This window comes from Salvelinus sp. IW2-2015, linkage group LG14, assembly GCF_002910315.2.
Source record: "Salvelinus sp. IW2-2015 linkage group LG14, ASM291031v2, whole genome shotgun sequence".
NCBI lineage: Eukaryota > Metazoa > Chordata > Actinopteri > Salmoniformes > Salmonidae > Salvelinus > Salvelinus sp. IW2-2015.
Genome location: NC_036854.1, coordinates 21,127,406 through 21,151,073, shown reverse-complemented (window position 1 = coordinate 21,151,073; position 23,668 = coordinate 21,127,406). Strand labels below are relative to the sequence as shown.

Below are 23,668 nucleotides of genomic sequence, written 5' to 3'. Positions count from 1 at the left end.
AGAATTTAAGCTTTCTGACCATATCAGATATGTCTATGTCCTGGGAAACGTTCTTGTTACTTACAACCTTATGCTAATCGCATTAGCCTACGTTAGCTCAACCGTCCCGCAGGGGACACACCAATCCTGAAGAAGTTTTAAGAACCAACAATCCTTACCTTGGAGAAACTTCCGGCGCCGAAAAGAGATGGCCGCCTCGCTTCGCGTTCCTTGGAAAATATGCAGTATTTTGTTCTTTTATGTGTTATTTCTTACATCGGTACCCCAGGTAATCTTAGGTTTCATTACATACAGTCGGGAGGAACTACTGAATATACGATTAACGTCAACTCATCATCGTTCCTACCAGGAATATGACCTTTCCCGAAACGCATCCAGTGTTTTGCCTTCCACCCAATACAATGGATCTGATCCCAGCCGGCGACCCTGTGCGACGCCGAAAAAGGGGAAAACGAGGCGGTCTCGTGGTCAGGCTTCGAGACGGGCACATCGCGCCCCACTCCCTAGCATACTACTCGCCAATGTCCAGTCTCTTGACATAAGGTTGACGAAATCCCAGCACGGGTAGCATTCCAGAGAGACATCAGGGATTGCAACGTGCTCTGCTTCACGGAACATGGCTAACTCAAGAGACGCTAACGGAGTCGGTGCAGCCAGCTGGTTTCTTCATGCATCGCGCCGACAGAAACAAACATCTTTCCGGTAAGAAGGGGCGGGGGGTATGCCTTATGATTAACGAGACGGGTGTGATCATCATAACAACACACAGGAACTCAAGTCATTCTGTTCACCTGATCTAGAACTCCTCACAATCAAATGTCGACCGCATTATCTACCAAGGGAATTCTCTTCAATCATAATCACAGCCGTATATATTCCCCCCAAGCAGACACATCGATGGCCCTGAACGAACTTTATCTGACTCTTTGTAAACTGGAAACCACACACCCTGAGGCTGCATTCATCGTAGCTGGGATTTTAACAAGGCTAATCTAAAAACAAAACTCCCTAAATTCTATCAGCATATCGATTGTGCTACCAGGGCTGGAAAAACCCTAGATCATTGTTATACTAATTTCCGCGACGCATATAAGGCCCTCCCCCGCCCCCTTTCGGAAAAGCTGACCACGACTCAATTGTTGATTCCAGCCTACAAACAGAAACTCAAACAACAAGTCCCGGCTCAGGTCTTCAACGCTGTCCGACCAATCTGAATCCACGCTTCAAGACTGCTTCGATCCGGATTGGAATATGTTCCGCATTGCGTCCAACAACAATATTGACGAATATGCTGATTCGGTGGAGCGAGTTCATTAGGAAGTCTGTGACGATGTCGTACCCACAGCAACGATTAAAACATTCCCAAACCAGAAACCGTGGATTGACGGCAGCATTCGCGTGAAACTGAAAGCGCGAACCACTGCTTTTAACCAGGGCAAGGTGACCGGAAGCATGACCGAATACAAACAGTGTAGCTATTCTCTCCGCAAGGCAATCAAACAGGCTAAGTCCCAGTACAGAGACAAAATCGAGTCGCAATTCAACAGCTCAGACACAAGAGGTATGTGGCAGGGTCTACAGTCAATCACGGATTACAAAAAGAAAACCAGCCCCGTCGCGGACCAGGATGTCTTGCTCCCAGACAGGCTAAACAACTTTTTTGCCCGCTTTGAGGACAATACAGTGCCACTGACACGGCCCCCTACCAAAACCTGCGGGCTCTCCTTCACTGCAGCCGAGGTGAGTAAAACATTTAAACGTGTTAACCCTCGCAAGGCTGCAGCCCAGACGGCATTCCCAGCCGCGTCCTCAGAGCATGCGCAGACCAGCTGGCTGGTGTGTTACGGACATATTCAATCAATCCTTATCCCAGTCTGCTGTTCCCACATGCTTCAAGAGGGCCACCATTGTTCCTGTTCCCAAGAAAGCTAAGGTAACTGAGCTAAACGACTACCGCCCCGTAGCACTCATTCCGTCATCATGAAGTGCTTTGAGAGACTAGTCAAGGACCATTCACCTCCACCCTACCGGACACCCTAGAACCCACTCCAATTTGCTTACCGACCCAATAGGTCCACAGACGACGCAATCGCAACCACACTGCACACTGCCCTAACCCATCTGGACAAGGGAATACCCATGTGAGAATGCTGTTCATCGATTACAGCTCAGCATTTAACACCATAGTACCCTCCAAACTCGTCATCAAGCTCGAGACCCTGGGTCTCGACCCCGCCCTGTGCAACTGGGTCCTGGACTTCCTGACGGGCCGCCCCCAGGTGGTGAGGGTAGGTAACAACATCTCCACCCCGCTGATCCTCAACACTGGGCCCCACAAGGGTGCGTTCTGAGCCCTCTCCTGTACTCCCTGTTCACCCACGACTGCGTGGCCATGCACGCCTCCAACTCAATCATCAAGTTTGCGGATGACACTACAGTGGTAGGCTTGATTACCAACAACGACGAGACGGCCTACAGGGAGGAGGTGAGGGCCCTCGGGAGTGTGGTGTCAGGAAAATAACCTCACACTCAACGTCAACAAAACAAAGGAGATGATTGTGACTTCAGGAAACAGCAGAGGGAGCACCCCCCTATCCACATCGACGGGTCAGTAGTGAGAAGGTGGAAAGTTTAAGTTCCTCGGTGTACACATCACGGACAAACTGAATTGGTCCACCCACACAGACAGCGTTGTGAGAAGGCGCAGCAGCGCCTCTTCAACCTCAGGAGGCTGAAGAAATTCGGCTTGTCACCAAAAGCACTCACAAACTTCTACAGATGCACAATCGAGAGCATCCTGTCGGGCTGTATCACCGCCTGGTACGGCAACTGCTCCGCCCACAACCGTAAGGCTCTCCAGAGGGTAGTGAGGTCTGCAGAACGCATCACCGGGGGCAAACTACTGCCCTCCAGGACACCTACACCACCCGATGTCACAGGAAGGCCATAAAGATCATCAAGGACAACAACCACCCAAGCCACTGCCTGTTCACCCCGCTATCATCCAGAAGGCAGAGGTCAGTACAGGTGCATCAAAGCAGGGACCGAGAGACTGAAAAACAGCTTCTATCTCAAGGCCATCAGACTGTTAAACAGCCACCACTAACATTTAGCGGGCCGCTGCCAACATACTGACTCAACTCCAGCCACTTTAAAAATGGGAATTGATGGAATATATGTAAAATGTACCACTAGCCACTTTAAACAATGCCACTTAATATAATGTTTACATACCCTACATTACCCATCTCATATGTATATACTGTACTCTATATCATCTACTGCATCTTTCCATCTTTATGTAATACATGTACCACTAGCCACTTTAAACTATGCCACTTTATGTTTACATACCCTACAGTACTCATCTCATATGTATATTACCGTACTCTATACCATCTACTGCATCTTGCCATGCCGTTCTGTACCACCACTCATTCATATATCTTTATGTACATATTCTTTATCCCTTTACACTGTGTGTGTGTTATAAGGTAGTAGTTGTGGAATTGTTAGTTAGATTACTTGTTGTTATTACTGCATTGTCGGAACTAGAAGCACAAGCATTTCGCTACACTCGCATTAACATCTGCTAACCATGTGTATGTGACTAATAAAATTTGATTTGATTTGATTTGATTTACCAGTTGTAGCTGCTTTTAGCAACACTTATATTTACACACTAGCATTGCTAGGAATTAGCTTGCAAAAAAACAAGATGGTCAGCTAGAAGTTAAAGGTAGACTCAGTGAAATGACATTGCCATGAGTAGCACCATGAGATGCAAGACTTCAGTCTCACACAGTCACACAGTATCTGCGCATGGGCACAGGTTTGCTTCATGCTGTTCACAATGTGGTAGCCAGGGCACCAAAACATTGGAGAAGTTGAGCCTAGCGCTTCAACGCTCTTAATTGCTGCAGAAATGTATCCACTATGTTGTGTACTTTCTGCATCTATGGGGTTTCCTCTGACACGTTGGTGCGGCTGTGTGTCAAAAAGCATTGCGGCTTGACAGGGTCGTGTTTCGGAGGACGCATGGCTCTCGAACTTTGCTTCTCCCAAGTYTGTAGGGGAGTTGGAGCAATGGGACAATACTGTAACTACCAATTGGATATCACGAAATTGGGGAGAAGAAGGGTAAAAGTTGAAAAMCACATAAGAAAACACACAAAGCACATAGGCTTCATTATTTATAAAGGTCATGTTAACTGACTGATATTATCTAATAAGCCTGTGTTATTTTCAGACCTTATTTTCGGCGTTTATCCCAAAACCATATTCTTTCCCCATTCATTTTCCCCATAGGAATGGCTGAACCATCCAGAGGTAACACATTTTTTTGGTTTGAGGATTACAAGCTGGCGAGCTCTATTAAACAGACTTTCCAAATGTGGGTCTGTTGTAGACCCACTTCCTCTCTGCTTAGCTAATGTCAAAATACAATAACTGCATGTGTACCATACCTGCACAAAAAAAACAAGAACTTGTGTGGGACTTTTATTTTGATATGAGGTAAGCAGAGAGGAACTGGCCTCACTGAGGAACAGCATGGGTCTACAACAGACACGTTTGTACATTTTGTTTAATTATACGTTCCATTAGATGTTTTTTTTCTCAAATTCCCCCCTGCATAAGTACCAAACCTACAGACAATCGACAGAGCAAGTTTAAACTGAATTTTTGTTAACTTCTGGCYTCCAGCGGACTATTACTTTTTATGCAAGCTAATTTCCAGCAACGCTAGTGTGTAAATACTAGCGTTGCTAAAAGCAGCTATACCAATTGATGTACTAGCTGGATATCGATAACACAAATGGGATTATCTTCGTTGACAGGTCAAATGTTCTAAGGTGCAACTCACAGGTAGTCTAGTAGATCAGGATGCAGGAAAGAGTGTAACCTAGCCTAAAAAGCTACAAGTTCTAAAATCTGATGTAAGATAGTGCAATAATAAAACTGGTGTGTAACCGGACTTTGTTACTAGGATTGTTGAAACAATTGAGAGAAAATAGAAATGGGAGGCGTAAAATAATTATTTTATCAAGGTCGTGAACATCTAACAACAAGCAGTTGTCCTTCAACCGGAATTTACGTGATTCACATCACCTATCTTGGGAGATGTCCTCCTGCACCTGCATTCATGTCTGAGTACATTTACATTACATTTAAGTCATTTAGCAGACGCTCTTATCCAGAGCGACTTACAAATTACTGCTAAGGCCATAGATGATTGCAATTTGCAATTGCAAATATGGTTTAAGTAGCCTACATAATCACTTTTATCTTATGATTAGTTCCATCACCATAATGTAATAATGCTGTTGTTGCATCTTTAGCTAAGGCTTAACACAAAATATTGAACTTATCAGGTATCAAGGTAAGACCCAAGTGCAAACTGTGTGAAGTAACAGTGTTTATTGTAACATCAGGGGCAGGCAAACGACCAGTCAAGGCAGGCGGGGGTTGATAATCCAGAGTAGGAGCAAAGGTACAGGACGGCAGGCAGGCTCAGGGTCAGGGACAGGCAGAGTGGTCAGGCGGGCAGGTACAGGGTCAGGACAGGCAAGGGTCAAAAACCAGGAGGATGAGAAAAGACTGGAGCTGACAGGACAAATACTGGTAAGCTTGACAAACAAGACAAACTGGAACAGACAGACAGAAAACACAGGTATAAATCCACAGAGGGGAAGATGGGCGACACCTGGAGGGAGTGGAGACAAGCACAATTACAGGTGAAACAGATCAGGGCGTGACAGAACTTTAATTTACCAGTTTATCAGTTAAATGAAGTAAACCTTTTCATTAGAGAGATGGGTTTACAAGAGATGCCACAACAAAGTCATCAATGACCAATGATTATTGACATCCCAGTTAACTGCCAATGGTAATGATTCCGCTCCTACAGTGGCCCCACCTGATCTCCTTGACCCAAAGTCTGCCGCTCACAACTCCAAGCCACGCCTCTCCTTCTCGGCTGCCAAGCCGGTGGTCCTGAACTCCCCCGAGGACGAGTACGACACCATGCGCTTCACCGTCATGAGGTGGAAGACGGTATCAGTCATCTTCTTCCTGGTGGTGCTCTACCTTATTGTGGGAGCCCTGGTGTTCCGGGCGCTGGAGCAACCCCACGAGAGCCAACAGAAGCTGGCCATCCTGGCCGAGAAACTGGACTTCCTGTCGCTGCACGCCTGTGTCAACTCCTCCGAACTGGAGGACCTCGTCAAGGTGGGTCAAGACTCTACATCCTGTCCACAGAGCTACTGTGTAGACTAAAGTTATAGTACGAAAAACACTGGATTATTTCGTGGGGAAAATGCCCCTAGCTGATGTGCTAGTGTTTACATACAGTAATGAATGATAATGGTTTCAATTTATGTTCCTTTTTGCTGGAGTGTGATTGAGGGAAAAGCCTTACCCTTTTAGAGGAACACCCTAGCCGAAGTGATCACTTGCTATTGTCTATCCATAATAGAGATCACTGACAAAATCTCCCACTACTACCAATGCTGTGGCACCCACCTGGCTGGCTACCATGGCTTATCAATCTGGGGTAATAGACACTTTGCTGATGTGAACACCTGCTAATGTTTGAGTAGAGTAATAATGCCATTAATGTTTGAGCCTGCGCTGTGTTTCCTGATAGATTTTGTTTTGTAGACGGAGCATAAAAGCACACTGAACACAACAGCTGGGGGCTTGTGACACCAAAATAACTTTCAACTGAACTTTATTGAAGCCAAACTGTTTGAGGCTTGAATGGGGGTGGGAAGTTAGCCTCATACGAACCATCCTGATCTCGCAAGCTTTCATTCTGTTTCGCTAAACAGAATGTAAGCTTGCGAGATCAGGATGGTTTTATGAGGGGAGTAGGAGGTAAGGAACATGACTTCGCTCTCGCTAAGCCTCCCTAAGTGGGAAACTCCACAGCGATGGTGGCTCCTTCCATTAGTAGACATTAGTTAGCTGTTGCACCACTCCAGTAGGGCCTTCAGTGGGGTTAGTGCCAGGCACTACCTGGCTACTCGGATGATTTATTAATACACAAACACTCTTTTCTATCACAAACACATAGTCCCTCCACTTTCCCACACCTCTCTTTAATATGCACTGCTTTCATACACACATCGTGACTCTCTCACTCTCTCTCTCTCTCTCTCTCTCTCTCTCTCTCTCTCTCTCTCTCTCTCTCTCTCTCTCTCTCTCTCTCTCTCTCTCTCTCTCACTCACACCTTTTACCAAGCTCTCAGTATTCCAGAGCCCCTGGCTCTCCACCTCGCCAGATGAATGAACAGAGACATTCCCTCGAAGGGAGTAATTAAAAGCGTGTGTGTTATTGAAAGCCCGGCCGAGGGGGGATTCCAGCGTAGCGGCGACGAGGAGGAAGACACATTTGTTAATGCCAACAGAAAAGCATTCCATTGTGGGCCTCTTCTTATCCCCATTGTATGACTCCACAGGGTTAGAGTGAGAACAACTGGAAGTGAATGCTAAAACACTGCATTAATATGTGCATTAATATCTCTGCATGCCTTTGCTGGGAGACAAAGAGGAGACAGACATCCAGAGAGATGGAGCCAGCAGGCATATCAGAGTGGATGCTATGCTAAATGGAACCCAGAACAGTTCTACCTGGATCAAAAAAGGTTCTTACTTGAACCAAAAAGGGTTCTCCTATGGGGACAACCAAAGAACCCTTTTTTCTAAGAGTGTAGATAATGTCTACCCACCGTAGTCACAGCACTATCCTCCCTTATCTCTCACCTGTCACATGCKCCTGCTCCTCCACTCCATCAACCATGCCACAACCCCGCCCTCCCTCCCTACATTAATATGCCATCTCAGCTCTTTTAACATCACACTATAACACCGCTCTAATCACATTCAGCAGTAACAGTTTGGGTTAGCCAGAATTTAATTGAAAGTTTTGTCTCCCCTTCATTCACAGTGATGAATTGAAGCGGACAGCTCCTTGACTTTGCACCAACCCAGTTGCTACTCTACTGAAAGTCACTGGGGTAGTAGTAGCTGGGTTGTTCCACCAGTTTGGTGCCTTTAGAGATGTGTAACTTGGTGAAAAAAAACGTCTGATTTCACCTAATTTTAACATTCTGTCATAAATAGCACATGTTGAACTAAAAAACAAGTTTTCCCATATCAAAATGTTAATTTAAAAAATACTATAGTAAGCAAGCTAGTCAACTTTAGCCAGTTAGCTTGGGTGCTTGGTTGGGACAAGCATGCATTGGCTGCAAGCTGCAGAAGGATAAGTAGGCTACAATTCCCCATCGTTTTTCAGTGCAATTTTGACTGCCACCAAGCTGAAAAAGTTTGAGGGGGCTTATCTAATGTTCCTTCAATAGATTTTAGTTCATCTTGTTCTGGCTAGCATTAGTTGTTGGTCTTGTTGTTGTTGATGTGCATAAGAGATAAACCTACCATTTCATAGGACTGTAAAGTTCCCAAATATAAGAGTACTCCAGTTGTATTTACATATTTGCAGAATTCCATCCAGGTGTATTTTGTGACTTTTGGCGAATGTGTTTTAATGGTCTAAAATCACGCTGTTGCTACTGCCTGTAAACACACAGTTCAGTTCAAAGTGAGTGATGGCAAATGGCTTGTCTGCATAAAGGCCTATTGTAGCTCTGATTGGCTATGGCGCACCGGTCTGCGTAGACTCCGGTCCTGGACAAGACAGATGTTTTTTTAGGTTTTATTTACTGCAGTGTCTATTAATTGTCCAAACTCACGTCCGATTTCCCACTATATATTGCTGTAGAATTTTCACAAATGCCTTAGTATACTAATTCACCAAACATTCTTAGAATTTATGAAAACGTGAAAATCACCACATCTATGTGCGCGCTTGTCAGAAAATGTAAAATACAACTAAAGTGTTATATTCTTCCTGGGGATGTATATGAACAGATTTTAATAAGTTTTCATGTTGCTAAAACGCTGTCAGTTCCACTTTAAAATATCAAAGGAATGCAAAAGGCACACATTTCGTGGAACGACCTCAGTCCCGACACCCGAGACTCCAGCAAATATCAGATTTTCATTTATCTGCATGTCCAGCCCTTATATTTAGCCTCACAATGAAGTGTTTTACCATTTTATTTTCAGGACAATCAGGGCTTCAAGTAGAACACAAAACTATTTGACATGAATAGCATTCATGAGATTTATTGTAAAATGTATTTATTARTTTATGTGAATACTGTAAGTGCAGAAATTGTTTGCTCACCAGGAAATTAATATCCAACTAGTCAGTGACAACTGTGTGGAGTTTGGAGTTTGAGACAGCAACTATGTGAGCTTATTACAGTATTATAGATACTATGTCCTGGGATTTCTTATGATCTTCTATGTAGAAGAACCCCTTAGCTTCTAACGCCTCTTGTGTAGCTTGTGAGCCCTTCCCGGATCTGCCCTTGTCTCACAAACACCACTGTAGCTCAGCCCCCATTACTTACACAGACTAATATCTGATATATATGGATGCAGAAGAAATATACAAATCCAATGGTACAACCCATAAGTCTGTCGCTCAAACACACAATGTTTAAAATGGGTTAGAAGTCAGTGAGACTCGTTGGGTTAAACTCCTGTTACAAAGTGTTTGTGTGTGGTGTGTAGCCTAGCATGCAGCCTAGCCTGTGTAGGTGCTGATTGTGAAGGATCAGGACCATGGACAGTGCTCTGTGCTGTTTCCTATGCTGGGGTGTGTGGCCTGGCTTTAATGCTACAGTACATAATAATAGCAATGGAACACAGAGTCCCTGGTCTAGCTGCATGCTTCCTGCCTGCTTTGCAGTTTTGTCACCTTAATTTATTTATTCAAGTGCACATCTCAGATAAAATCAGATTTGAGATGAATGTGATATGATTGCAAGCAGGCAATCATAGAATGTGGGAGATGAAAGAAACCTCCCAATGTGCCTGTGAAGGACTTAAATCAGATCAAACATTTCATCTGAAGTCCTAATGATTTCCACCAGCTCACCAAATTGTCTCCTTTTTCTTTCTTTTGTCTTTCTGCTATGACTCTTTCTGCAGGACAGTGCCTTAGTACAACTAAGTTTGAGAATACCCGCTCTAGGACACATAATGACAAAATCCATTTAATCCAACAAAAGCAGCATTTAAGGCTCCAACTCTCAAAAGACTCAGATTGATGTTTATTTAAGTTATTGATTGGTTAACGGGACTGGTATGGAAGCAGTAGAGCTGTGTTTAGACTCCACTTGTCTTTCTATGTTTGCTCTGGGACACATGGATGCCCATGGATTATCAGTGACTGGGCGTTCGTTAATCCCTCTGGTTTCCTCTGTGTTTGTTACAGTGGTATTTCCCTCCTGGACACACACAAGGATGTCCAGACATGTTTGTTAGAGCAGGGCTAAACCCACTAATGAGATATGTTAGGATTACAGAGTATTGTCGCCATCTAACATTTCGAGCTGTTTTAGGGGGATTATAGGGTATGAAGCATGCTCTGACTCCACTGGCGCTGGCTGAAACGTTATGGACGTCTGAAGGAGTTGTGAGTGTGCTTGACAAAGCTTTGACTTTAGCTCAACCTATGCATGACCACAATTTCTCACCCGACAGCACATTCTCCTTAGATCCTCAAAATTTCTGTCTGTCTGTCTGTCTTCGTCTGCTCTGTGTGTGTGTGTGTGGTGTGTGTGTGTGTGTGTTGTGTGTGTGTGTGTGTGTGTGTGTGTGTGTGTGTGTGTGTGTGTGTGTGTGTGTGTGTGTGTGTGTGTGTGTGGTGTGTGGTGTGTGTGTGTGTGTGTTCTGTCTCCATCAGATGACTTCCCTCTCTATCTCTCCTGAGATAAGACTAGTGTTCTGAGTGAGTTTCCGCTCTGCTGCTCTATTCCTTATGCAACAGGCTGGGATCTGACAGGACAGTCACGCACAAAAACTACTGGGAGTTTCCAGTCACAGCTAACACACACACACACACACACACACACACACACACACACACACACACACACACACACTAGCGGCTGCGGGGCCATATGCGCAGCGTGTAGTCTGAGTGCAGGAAGAGGCGGCTCTGGTAGTGATTGAATGCAGAATGAAAAGGCTTGTTTCCCAGCATGTGGTGCATCTACCATAAGAGCAGACTCATGCACACACGTGCACACCAGATCCTGCACACACATGTGCTCTACTGTACACATACACAAACGCAATAATGCATGCAGACACACACACACACACACACACACATTAGGAGGTATTATCCTACTTGAGTGGAGTGTGTTTATATTAATGTTTGTGTTTGTGTAAGTATGTGTGTGACCCTTAACCCTAAGCTGCTGTTCTCTGTCTCCTCAGCAAGTGATCTCTGCCATCAGAGCGGGCGTCAACCCATCAGCAAACTCATCCAATCAGACAAGTCTGTGGGACCTAAGCTCCTCCTTTTTCTTCGCTGGCACTGTCATCACCACTATTGGTGAGTTTGATCAATAATCAGTACTCTCTGATCCATAATCAACCATCAGCCAGACTTATATGTTATCAATGCTGTGTCAACGCTATATACATTTTTCGACTGGTAACCTTCAGCCAGGCTGTTAAAGCAGTGGTACTTTCATAATAAATCAATCAGAATATCCAAATAAAATAAAATTGTATTGGTTGCATACACATATTGAGCAGATGTTATTGCGGGTGTAACAAAATGTTTGTGTTCCTAGCTCTAACAGTGCAGTTATACACTGTATATACTGTATATGTATACTCCGGACTCCGACATTGCTCATCCTAATATTTCTTAATTCCATTATTTTAATTTTTAGATTTGTGTGTATATATACAGTACATATATATATATATATATATATATTTACTGTATACAGTGGCTTGCAAAAGTATTCACCTCCCTTGGCGTTTTTCCTATTTTGTTGCCTTACAACCTGGAATTAAAATGGATTTTGGGGGGGTTTGTATCATTTGATTTACACAACATGTATACCACTTTGAAGATGCAAAATATTTTTTATTGTGGAACAAACAAGAAATACGACAAAAAAAAACTGAAAACTTGAGCGTGCATAACTATTCACCCCACCAAAGACAATACTTTGTAGAGCTATTACAGCTGCAAGTCTCTTGTAGTATCTCTCTATAAGCTTAGCACATCTAGCCACTGGGATTTTTGCCCATTCTTCAAGGCAAAACTGCTCCAGCTCCTTCAAGTTGGATGGGTTCCGCTGGTGTACAGCAATCTTTAAGTCATACATTTACATTACATTTAAGTCATTTAGCAGACGCTCTTATCCAGAGCGACTTACAAATTGGTGCATTCACCTTATGATATCCAGATTCTCAATTGGATTGAGGTCTGGGCTTTGACTAGGCCATTCCAAGACATTTAAATGTTTCCCCTTAAACCACTTGAGTGTTGCTTTTGCAGTATGCTTAGGGTCATTGTCTCCCTTCTCAAATCTCTGAAACAGGTTTCCGTCAAGAATTTCACTGTATTTAGCGCCATCCATCATTCCTTCAATTCTGACCAGTTTCCCAGTCCCTGCCAATGAAAAACATCCCCACAGCATGACGCTGCCAACACCATGCTTCACTGTGGGGATGGTATCTCGGGGTGATGAGAGGTGTTAGGTTTGCGCCAGACATAGCGTTTTCCTTGATGGCCAAAAAGCTCAATTTTACTCTCATCTGACCAGTGTACCTTCTTCCATATGTTTGGGGAGTCTCCCACATGCCCTTTGGCGAACACCAAACGTGTTTGCTTATTATTTTCTTTAAGCAATGGCTTTTTTCTGGACACTCTTCCATAAAGCCCAGCTCTGTGGAGTGTACAGCTTAATGTGGTCCTATGGAAAGATACTCCAATCTCTCTCTGTTATCTTCTGTCTCTTTGTTACCTCTCTGATTAATCTCCTCCTTGCCTGGTCCGTGAGTTTTGGTGGGCGGCCCTCTCCTGGCAGGTTTGTTGTGGTGCCATATTCTTTCCATTTTTTAATAATGGATGTTCAAAGTTTCTGATATTTTTTTTATAACCCAACCCTGATCTTTACTTCTCCACAACTTTGTCCCTGACCTGTTTGGAGAGCTCCTTGGTTATCATAGTACCGCTTGCTTGGTGGTGCCCCTTGCTTAGTGGTGTTGCAGACTTTCAGAACAGGTGTATATATACTGAGATCATGTGACAGATCATATGACACTTAGATTGCACACAGGTGAACTTTATTTAACTAATTATGTGACTTCTGAAGGTAATTGGTTGCACCAGATCTTATTTAGGGGCTTCATAGCAAAGGGGGTGAATACATATGCACGCACCACTTTTCATTAAAAACATTTTTAAAATAGTTTCACATGTGTATGTMCATTACATGAAATCCAAATAAAAATCTATTTAAATTACAAGTTGTAATGCAACAATATAGGAAAAACGCCAAGGGGGTGAATTCTTTCGCAAGGCACTGTATATATACAAAAGTATGTGGACACCCCTTCAAATTAGTGGATTCGGCTATTTCAGCCACACCCGTTGCTGACAGGTGTATAAAATTGAGCACACAGACATGGAATCTCCATAGACAAACATTGGCAGTAGAATGGCCTTACTGAGGGGCTCAGTGACTTTGAACGTGGCACCGTCATAGGATGCCAATTTTCCAACAAGTCAGTTCATAAAATTTCTGCCATGCTAGAGCTGCCCCGGTCAAGTGCTGTTATTTTGAAGTGGAAACGTAAAAATTGTCTGTCCTCGGTAGCAACACTCACTACCGAATTCCAAACTGCCTCTGGAAGCAACGTTAGCACAATAACTGTTCGTCTGGAGCTTCATGAAATGGGTTTCCATGGCCAAGCAGCCGCACACAAGCCTAAGATTACCATGCGCAATGCCAAACGTGGGCTGTAGTGGAAAGCTTGCCGCCATTTGACTCTGGAGCAGTGGAAACGCGTTCTTTGGAGTGATGAATCACGTTTCACCATCTGGCAGTCCGACGGACTAATCTAGGTTTGGCGAATGCCAGGAGAATGCTACCTGACCGAATGCATAGTGCCAACTGTAAAATTTGTCACTATGAGGAGGGATAATGGTCCGGGGCTGTTTTTCATGGTTTGGGCTAGTTTGGTTTGGGCCCCTTAGTTCCAGTGAAGGGAAATCTTAACGCTACAGCATACAATGACATTCTAGACATTTCTGTGCTTCAAATTTTGTGGCAACAGTTTGGGAAAGGCCCTTTCCTGTTTCAGCATGACAATGCCCCTGTGCACAAAGCAATGTCCATAGAGAAATGGTTTGTCGAGATCGGTGTGGAAGAACTTGACTGGTCTGCACAGAGCCCTGACCTCAACCTCATGGAACACCGTTGGGATGAATTGAAACGCCGACTGCGAGCCAGGCCTAATCGCCCAACATCAGTGCCCGACCTCACAAATGCTCTTGTGGCTGAATGGAAGCTTTGATGCACTGGTACTGACCTCGCCTTCTGGATGGTAGTGGGGTGAACAGGCCGTGGCTCGGGTGGCTGAGGTCCTTTGAACGTTTTGGCCTTCCTGTGACACCGAGTGCTGTAAATGTCAAGGAGGGCAGGCAGTGTGCCCCCGGTGATGCATTGGACATACCTCACCACCCTCTGGAGAGCCCTGCGGTTGAGGGGGGTGATACAGCTCTACAGGATGCCCACAATGGTGCATCTGTAAAAGTCAAATATCTTCAGTCTCCTGGGGTTGAAGAGGCGCTGTTGCACCTTCTTCATCACACTGTCTGTATGGGTCGACCATTTCAGATTGTTAGAGATGTGTAAGCTGAGGAACTTGAAGCTTTTTGCCTTCTCCACTGCGGTCTACCATTGTTATGTCATCTGGAAACTTGATGATTGAGTTGGGGATATGCGGGGCCATGCAGTCATGGGTGAACAGGGAGCACAGGAGGGGGCTAAGCATGCACCTTTGTGGGGCCCCTGTGTGTTGTTGCCTACCTTCACCACCTGGGGGCGGCCCGTCAAGAAGTCCAGGACCCAGTTGCACAGGGCAGGGTTCAGACCCAGGGCCTCAAGCTTAATGATGAGCTTGAGGGTATTATGGTGTTGAAGGCTGAGCTGTAGACAATGAACAGCATTCTTACATAGGTATTCCTCTTTTCCAGATGGGATAGAGCAGTGTGCAGTGCGATGGCGATTGCGTCATCCGTGGATCTATTGGGGCGGTAAGCAAATTGCAGTGGATATGATCCTTAACTAGCCTCTCAAAGCACTTCATGACAGAAGTGAGTGCCACGGGCGATATTCATTTAGTTTAGTTACCTTCACTTTCTTGGGTACATGAACAATTGTGGACATGTTGAGGCAAGTGGGGACAGCAGACTGGGATAGGGAGAGATTGAATATGTCTGTAAAGACTCCAGCCAGCTGGTCTGCGCATGCTCAGAGGACGCGGCTAGGGATGCCATCTGGGCCGGCAGCCTTGCAAAGGTTAACACGCTTAAATTTCTTACTCACTTCGGCCACAGAGAACAAGAGCTCACAGTCCTTGGAAGTGGCAGTCGCCCACGTCGGCGGCACTGTGTTTTTCTCGAAGTGGATGAAGAAGGTGTTTAGTTTGTCTGGTAGAAAGACGTCAGTGTCCGCGACGTGTCTGATTTTCCCTTTATAACACGTGATTGTCTGGAGTCCCTGCCACATACGTCTTGTGTGTGAGCCGTAGAATTGCAACTCCACTTTGTCTCTGTTCTGACGTTTTGCCTGTTTGATTGCCTTATGGAGGGCGTAACTGGACTGTTTGTACTGAACCATATTCTCAGTCACCTTGCCGTGTTTAAATGCAATGGTTCGCACTTTCAGTTTTGCGCGTATGCTGCCATCTATCCATGGTTTGTGGTTCGGATAGGTTTTAATCGACACGGTGGGAACAACATTCTCTATACACTTCCTGATGAACTCAGTCACCGTGTCAGTGTATATATTATTCTCAGAGGCAACCCGGAACATATCCCGTGATCAAAACAATCTTGAAGCATGGATTCCGATTGGTCAGACCAGTGTTGAACAGGCCTATAGGAAGTGAAAGGTAGAATGGAGGCGTGATCTGATTTGCCCGAAGGGCGGGGGAGGGCCTTGTAGCCATCCCGGAAGGGAGAGTAGGAATGGTCAAGAATTTTTGATGCGCGAGTATTCTAGTGTGGATTCATGAATAATGGGGGTTCACTGAAGTGCGTAGTACTAACTGAGTGTAATTTCTAATCAACACCATACATACTAAGGGATTGTCATAAATCGCAAAGGTGGGTATGAGTCTGAATGTTTATATCTCTTCACAGCTTTGGCATCCCTCTTCCCGTCACTTTACTTGTCAGCTCCAGCTGTAAGAGCTTAGCTGCAGAAGGGAAAAAAGTGTGACACACACACACACAGACACACGGAGCCGCCGCTAGTCTGATAGCTTGTCTGGAACGTGTGTCTGCTGGGCTCGGTTCCAAACCTTTTCCTAGGCACTTGACTTTGCGTCTTTAAATCAACATAAACATTCACCTTCAATGTGCTGTTTGTGTACCCACTAAGGGGAATGGTGGGAGAGAGTCAGATCTATAGTACCCTCCATTCATGCTTTTCTGACATTTGATGATAGTCATCTGGGATGTGAGAACGACCTTCACTGCAGCACAAGTCTTGTGTATGCATGTTTGAGATTGCTGTTTGTTGGAACCAGGCAATGGTGTTCACTGACATAAGACTTCTAGATTTCCAACTAAAACTGCTCTAGTTTGAATGTTTTTTTATCTGCAGGACAGTTTTGTTCTTTCAAGCTGTTTGATTTTGGATCTCTGTCTGACTAAACAACATCATGAAAGGCTTTTTTCTCTGTTTTTCTATACAAATGTTTGTGAACTGCTTTGATGTTGTTTTGACTGCCTTTGTTTTCAAGGGGTTATCCACAGGTAATGTTACATATGCTTTAACTAGGGGAACTTCCTGTGAACTTGACAGACATAACACCACTTTAATGCTTTAACAATTAGTTTGTATAAAATGGTCACACTTTGTCTAGCCATTTAGACAATCTTCCCTGCCAACTGCTGCTTTTGCATATATGCAGCCATTGCTTAGTTCATTGAATAGAGGAGAGGTACAGTAGAAAGAATATAACACACAATTGGGTGATTCATTTTCTCCCATTATCTTTTTCATCCCACTGCCCAGAAACAAAAGACTAGACTGGCAGACTTTCTCCAACAACGAAATGGCTCACAGTTCATCTCCACTATAACAATTAAAGCCGTTTGGTTAAATCATGTTTATAACTAACCTTCTTCTATCTCTTTCTCTTTCTCTCTGCTGCAGTTGCTTCTTTGAATCAATTAGAGGTGGTTGAACAGAATCCTCTCTGATTAATTTACCTTATAATGATTAGTTTGGGAGATGTGGGGGTAGAAGAGGTCTAATTGGTTATCACGCTCTCTGGCTTCGCCTGGATTTCAATCTATCCAGGAAGTGAATTGAAACAACTCTGGATTGTATTGTTTTCTCTCTCTTTCTCTGTCTTTGCCATCTATATCTGTCAGTGGGGCAGAGGCAAACAATGCAATTCATCACAATGGGCTTTTCTCCTGGGAACCCTCATTTAGTCCTCCTCCTATAGCCTGTCTCTCCTGTGAAGGCTGCATCTCCATGGTGTGAAAATCAAACACCTCTCAGAGGATTTATCCCATCCTTAGGCACAGAGCTGGTAAATGAGAGAGGTAGTTAACGTTGAAGGGTTAATAGTTCATTACAGTGTTCTGTTCTGGTGTTGTATCTAACGCTGCTTCTCCCCCAGATCTTGTACCCCCAAGTACTGTACACCAGAGACGAGAGGGTGAATTATCCACTTTAAGATAAATAATGGATACATAAATAATGGAACTTTTGGTATCTACATGGTGCCCACAAACATCATGAATCTTGAACCAAGTTTGCTGAACTCAGTATACAGTTACAGTAACTAGGCCATGGTATATCTGTTGTCACGCCATCCATAGGGGTTAAAATGTGTCTCAATAAAGCCTAACGAGCCTGTTCCCACTGTAAAGGCTAATGAAGCGGCTCACCTTAATAACGTTTTAGATCCTGCATCTCAAAGTGCATTAATTTCTAGAGCAGTGACGTCCTTAAGCTTTTATTGTCCATTTTCAGTCCCACTGGTCCCACTGAGAGGGGCTAGGGGCTACGACAGGTTGCTATGTGTGTTATTGCATACACTGTATTTTCTTGTTAATTATGCAAGTCCAAGGCCTCCCGGGTGGCGCAGTGGTCTAGAGCACTGCATCGCAGTGCTATGCTGCGCCACCAGAGTCTGGGTTCGCGCCCAGGCTCTGTCGCAGCCGGCCGCGACCGGGAGGTCCGTGGGGCGACGCACAATTGGCTTAGCGTCGTCCGGGTAAGGGAGGGTTTGGCCGGTAGGGATATCCTTGTCTCATCGCGCTCCAGCGACTCCTGTGGCGGGCCGGGCGCAGTGCGCGCTAACCGAGGGGGGCGGGTGCACGGTGTTTCCTCCGACACATTGGTGCGGCTGGCTTCCGGGTTGGAGGCGCGCTGTGTTAAGAAGCAGTGCGGCTTGGTTTGGTTGTGCTTCGGAGGACGCATGACTTTCGACCTTCGTCTCTCCCGAGCCCGTACGGGAGTTGTAGCGATGAGACAAGATAGTAATTACTAGCGATTGGATACCACGAAAATTGGGGAGAAAAGGGGTTAAATTTAAAAATAAATAATGCAAGTCCAAACATTAACGTTAGCACGTTGCTATTGCATGACTTGATGAATGATAACCTATTACAGTACAGATGTAGGATCTTAATTCTATCAACCTGTTGAAGAAGAACTCAGGAGAACTCTCCTGCAATGCTGGACATTTCAAATGTGTAGTGTAATTGAGGTTTAAAAAAGCTTCTGAAGTTTTTAATTCCCACTTTGAAATTTCAGACTTGATTTTTCCTTATGAAAAAATGTATCAATCCCTGTAAAAATGTGAATGTTATTATAATCCACATAATAATTCACAATTCCTGTTGCTGCAGGATTATTTTCCAGCTGTAGCAAACTGGCTCAAATGAAGATGCTACATCTGTATGTGTGATGACACACTGTACTTGATGTGGAGTATGTGTGGATAATGGAGGTGGAGGTCTTGTCAGGTKTCATCACAGTTCTCACACACAGTGCACACACTGCCTCTTTAAGGCCTGAACACATTTTAATTGGTGATGTACTTTATTCAGTGTTAAGAATCTGAAGCCTCATTTAAAAACCCACAGTAAGCTATGCTCTAATATTCCAGCTTTAGCTTGTCAGACATGTCTATTGCTTTCTACCGCTCTCATTTTCTCTCTCTCAATTAAACATAATTTAATTGAAATGACGTGGAAACAACATTGATTCAACCAGTGTGTGCCCAGTGGGTAAGGATTATAGCTTTACACTCTACACTACTCTCCCATCAAATGTCGTTGATACAGAGAGCAGAGGGTTACTCTTCAGTTGTACAGAAGTCAGTGACTGACAGCCTATAGTAATGTTTCACAATTTCCTCGCCATCTCCGGTGCTAAAAGGGTTTTCTCCTTCAGAAACTCTCCTGATTTCCTCCTCTCCTCCACTTTCCTCCACTCTCTGCCCATGTAGTCCTCTCTTTCATCCCATGAAAGGAGCCCTGCCTCCTGGGTAATGACAATAGCTACTGACCCTGGAAATGGGCTTCTCTCTCTCTCTCTCTCTCTCTCTCTCTGTCTCTCTCTCTCTCTCTCTCTCTCTTCTCTCTTCTCTCTGTCTCTCTCTCTCTCTCTCTCTCTTCTCTGTCTCTCTCTGTCTCTCTGTCTCTCTCTCTCTCTCTCTCTCTCTCTCTCTCTCTCTCTCTCTCTCTCTCTCTCTCTCTCTCTCTCTCTCTCTCTCTCTCTCTCTCTCTCTCTCTCTCTCTCTCTCTCTCTCTCTCTCTCTCTCTCTCTCTCTCTCTCTCTCTCTCTGTGTCTCTCTGTGTCTCTCTCTGTGTGTGTCTCGTTAGATTCAATCAGACAGAGGAAATCTTAACCAGAGATTTTGCTGATGCTGAGAACAGGAAGTGTCAGCAAGTGCAATGATACAACACGTCTATTGGTTATTTCATTCAACATGCCAGACAGTGCTGATTGGCATTTGTCTCAAATAAATAAATAAATAATGCATTTTTTTAAAGACAAATTTAAGACATGAAGTTAAAAAGCGAGATCAATATCTATCCTCCTCACCACATGCATGTGGTGTAATGACTAATGTTGTGTCCTGTTGAGTTCTGATTGTTTGAGTGCAGCAATTAATGAGGCGTGATTGGTGTGTGTGTGGCATGTGACTGTCTGTCAGGAAGTGAAGCCACAGAGCCATTAGACTCTGCCCTGCAGGCACTTCCTGTCCTGTCCTGGCTCAGGAGACTACAGTCTAAACAGGTGGAATTGGCTGATGGAATTGGCTCAGTTGGATGTAGCCTAAAGGGGGWTTGGCTTTTGGGAAATCTACTCATTTTAATGTAAAGTGGTGTAATAAAAAAAWATATATATTGTCCAAATATACAGTAGTTCCTTTACTATCTATTGAAATTCCAATGGCAATTGGATTTAGATTTTGTTACATCCACTGACTGTACATACAGTATTTAATGAGGAGAGTGATTCAGTGCTTTGAATGATAGTGTTAATGTGTCGTTCAGATTTTTGTAATTACTATAAGCTGTTTCAGACCAATGGGATTTTGAATGGCGCTGTTGTAGTACATGAAGGGATTTGTGAATGAGCGTTCAATTTGTTTAGTGCTAAGGGTTTTTTGAATGGGAATCATAATGGGGTTTGCCTGATATATGCATTTCTTACTGCAATGAGAAGGTGGATTTTCAATGGGGATCATTCACCACACTGAATACAGTAGTGCAGCCTAATTGGTTAAGTAAGTGTGTGCCTGTAGGGCCTTCCGAGTGGCGCAGCAGTCTAAGACACTGCATCACAGTGCTACCTGTGCCACTAGAGATCCTGGATTAGAGTCCAGGATGTGTTGCATCCGGCCGCAACCGGGAGACCCATGGGGCGGTGCACAATTGGCCCAGCGTCGTCCGGGTTAGGGGAGGGTTTGGCTGGCAGGGATATTCTTGTCCCATCGCGCACTAGCGATTCCTGTGGAGGGCCGGGCGCAGTGCACGCTGACACGTTCGCAAGGTGTACAGTGTTTCCTCTGACACAATGGTGCGGCTTCCAGCTTCCTGGTTAAGTGGGCATTGTGTCAAGAAGCAGTGCAGCTTGGTTGGGTTGGATTGTGTTTCGGAGGACGCATGGCTCTCGACCTTCGACTCTCCTGAGGCCATACGGGAGTTGCAGTGGTGAGACAAGACTGTAACTACCAATTGGATACCATGAAATTGGGGAGAAAAAAGGCGTGTATGTGTGTAATGCACTGAGCACAGGTCTGCAGTGTGAGCTCCTGGAGGAGAAATGAGAGGAGGGTGTATGTGAATTATAGATGTGGCACTGGCTTGCTGATCCTTGTGATTAGGCTCTCTCTACCCCTCTCAGCCAGTTAGTGTAAAAGTCTACTCATTCTCTCAGACTGGTTAATGCCAGCTTTCAGTTGACATGATCATGATCTGCTTTGTCTTCACATCCTAAATCACACAGTTCCTGTTGCAATTGCTTGAATGAGTTTTTGTCAAAACATGGATGTTTTTAAGTCAAGGCACTGGAGCACTCAAAAATCATGCTGGGATTATGAGGTATTCATGATTCTTTCAAGATATTTTCCTGATCCGAAAATTTAAGGGTCAGACAGGACTGTCGTTTCGTCATCACCTGACGTCCCCCTAAAAGTGGTATTTTAATGGAATCTTAACTGACAGATTYACACTGAGTGTACAAAACATTAGGCACACCTTCCTATTATTGAGTTGCACCCACTTTTGCCCTCAGAACAGTCTCAATTTGTCAGGGCATGGACTCTACAAGATTTCGAAGCATTCCACAGGGAAGCGGGCCCATGTTGACTCCAATGCTTCCCACAGTTGTGTCAAGTTGGCTGGTTGTCCTTTGGGTTGTGGACCATTCTTGATACACACAGGAAACTGTTGAGCGTGAAAAACCCAGCATCGTTGCAGTTCTTGACACACTCCAACCGATGCGCCTGGCACATTCACCCTCTGAATGGCACACATACACAATCCGTCTCAATTGTCTCAAGGCTTAAAATAATTATTTAACTGGTCTCCTCATATCTACACTGATTGAAGGGGATTTAACAAGTGACATCAATAAGGGATCATAGCTTTCAGCTGGATTCACTTGATCAGTCTTCACCTGGTCACAGAGCGTTTTGTACACTCAGTGTGTATTTTAATCCGTTTTWCTTCACGCCTATCCTATAGAATCACTGTGTGTGCTGAATTTCACCCCAGCTGAGCAGCAAATATAGAATATATTAATTAGTAGCTCCTCTTGGTTAAGGGAAACCAATTAACTGAAATACACTCAATTCAATCCTCAGTAGGTCACACGGCAAGATCTGAATAGTTCATTTAAATTGTTTCTTGGAATACTTCATATACTTTAGAAACAATTTGTCCGTTTGGTTCAGTCTTGGTAATGAGAATAATTGGCTGGAATATAAAAACCTGCTGCCGGTGCCCAGGACTGCATGGAGCTGAGAATCCATTGTCTAATTCAGGGTTTCCCAAACTCTGTCCTGGCCCCTACACACTACACAGCTGATTCAAACAACCAACTCATCATCAAGCTTTGATTATTTTAATCAGCTTTGTAGTGTGAGGGCAAAAAACTAAAACGGGGGGGCAGGACCGAGTTTAAGAACCCCTGGTCTAGTTAACCTCTTCCTGTGTGTTTGTGTGTGGGTGTGGGTGTATGATCGCTCCTCTCTCTAGGCTTTGGGAACATCGCTCCCCACACGGAGGGGGGACGTATCTTCTGTATCATCTATGCCCTCCTGGGAATCCCCCTCTTTGGCTTCCTGTTGGCTGGTGTTGGAGACCAGCTTGGAACCATCTTTGGGAAAGGCATCAACAGAGTGGAGAAGATAGTTGGGGTGAGTTTTAAATGTTTCATATCTGTTTGTGTCTCAGTCCTGGCATCCATAGCTCCGTCTATGAATTTGTGGGTGGTTACATTCCCCTATGCTCATCTCTCAGCTTACCAAACAAAGTGACAGTTGCAAGATATGTTGTGTGCAGACAACCCATAATAATGGACATGCATACAGTCAGGTCCAAAATGATTGGCATCCTTGATAAAGATGAGCAAAACATATTGTGTAAAACAAGTAATACAGATTCTGAGCTATATTGTATGCTTAATGTTTTTTGAATATTACATTATTTTATACTAAGGCTCAGAGAAAGAGATTTTGTGGTATTTTTTCTCTCAAAAAGCAGATGTAATGCAGATGTAAAAATTATTGGCACCCTGTTTTCAATACCTTTCAATACCTCACCTTGCGAGGATAACAGCACTGAGCCTTTTTCTAAAATGTTTTATGAGATTGGAGAACACATTGGGAGGGATCTTGACCATTCCTCCATACAGAATCTTTGAATCCTTCGTTCCAGACCCTTGATGTCCTTTTTCTGCTCTTATGGACTGCCCTCTTCTATTCAAACCACAGATTTTCAATGGGGTTCAAG

General features: G+C 44.4%; 1 protein-coding gene across 1 annotated transcript in view; it reads left to right on the top strand.

Annotated features, from left to right (window-relative positions):
• The first annotated feature begins 5,913 nt into the window (after positions 1–5,913).
• The window catches only part of LOC111972626 (potassium channel subfamily K member 2-like), a 51,706-nt gene continuing 33,951 nt past the window's right edge, over positions 5,914–23,668 (top strand). The window contains exons 1-3 of the mRNA XM_023999639.2: positions 5,914–6,228; positions 11,359–11,476; positions 22,913–23,073. Coding sequence (XP_023855407.1) covers positions 6,025–6,228; positions 11,359–11,476; positions 22,913–23,073 — 483 coding nt within the window. The 5' untranslated portion in view covers positions 5,914–6,024. The remainder of the gene's footprint in view (positions 6,229–11,358; positions 11,477–22,912; positions 23,074–23,668) is intronic.